This window comes from Cynoglossus semilaevis, unplaced genomic scaffold (assembly GCF_000523025.1).
Source record: "Cynoglossus semilaevis isolate Cse_v1.0 unplaced genomic scaffold, Cse_v1.0 C19065696, whole genome shotgun sequence".
Taxonomy (NCBI): Eukaryota; Metazoa; Chordata; class Actinopteri; order Pleuronectiformes; family Cynoglossidae; genus Cynoglossus; species Cynoglossus semilaevis.
The window spans coordinates 1-855 of NW_007587516.1; the positions used below are offsets into that span (position 1 = coordinate 1).

General features: G+C 48.1%; 1 protein-coding gene across 1 annotated transcript; it reads right to left on the reverse strand.

Moving 5' to 3' along the window:
- Window positions 1–6: 6 nt before the first annotated feature.
- LOC103399341 (protein FAM167A-like) lies at window positions 7–830 on the reverse strand. Its single transcript, XM_008338036.3, has one exon. The coding sequence runs from the start codon at window positions 748–750 to the stop codon at window positions 394–396; it is 357 nt and encodes a 118-aa protein (XP_008336258.2). The 5' UTR covers window positions 751–830; the 3' UTR covers window positions 7–393.
- Window positions 831–855: the final 25 nt, after the last annotated feature.

Genomic DNA, 855 nt, shown 5'->3' on the forward strand with positions numbered 1-855 from the left:
GTTTGGACAATATCGGCAAAGAGTTATTATCGGACATGTCCGTTTACTGCACATCGATACTTCATTTCAAAAACCCAAACTACTGCGTGACCTGCCGTCAGCGTCACAGTATCGCAGTCCATCCAGCAGGAAGGCGTGTTATCGCTAACATCAGGGTGTTTGCTCGAACAGGTCTGCACACAAAAGCTTCCTCATTCACATCAAACCATTGTGCTCATCAAATAAGCGTTTCTCATTTTTTCACTGCTGGCAGCAGAAGCTGGCGAACCTCCTTCCCCTCTGGCACCGGCTCGGAAAAATAATCTTCACAGGAGGAAATAACATAATAATAATAATAGTTGTGAAGAGCCACAGAGGGAGTGATGGGAACAGCCTGAAGTTGACGTTCAGACTCTAACAGAGCGAGAAGCGTCTGGAGTTGATGTTCATCTTGGTGAGGCCCAGGTGTTTCAGCGGGGTGGACAGGGCAAAGGCCGCCTTCATGGGGATGTCACACAGCAGGTCGGACTCCTCCTCACACTCCTCCAGCTCGTAGGACGCGTCGTCCAGCATCTCTTTGTGGCGGTCGCACACCTGCTCCACTTTCAGACGATGGATCTCCACACGCAAACGGATCAGCTGACGGGCCAGACGGTTGTCCTGTATTTTCATTTCCCTCTGAGGAGGCAGATGGTGAGAGTTGGTGAGAAACCACAGAGAAGAAGTCTGAAGACGGCGTACTTTTATTTTGAAACTCCCATCTGATGTCATAAATATATAACTCCATAACAGGTGATATTATATATCTGGGTTTGACAGCAGGACTGTCAAACCCAATCACTTCAATGGACGGAAATTTAAATCACAGTCTAAGCC

Excerpts from the sequence above, each read along its gene's own strand:
- LOC103399341 (XM_008338036.3), bottom strand. The coding sequence starts at position 750 with ATGACATCAGATGGGAGTTTCAAAATAAAAGTACGCCGTCTTCAGACT.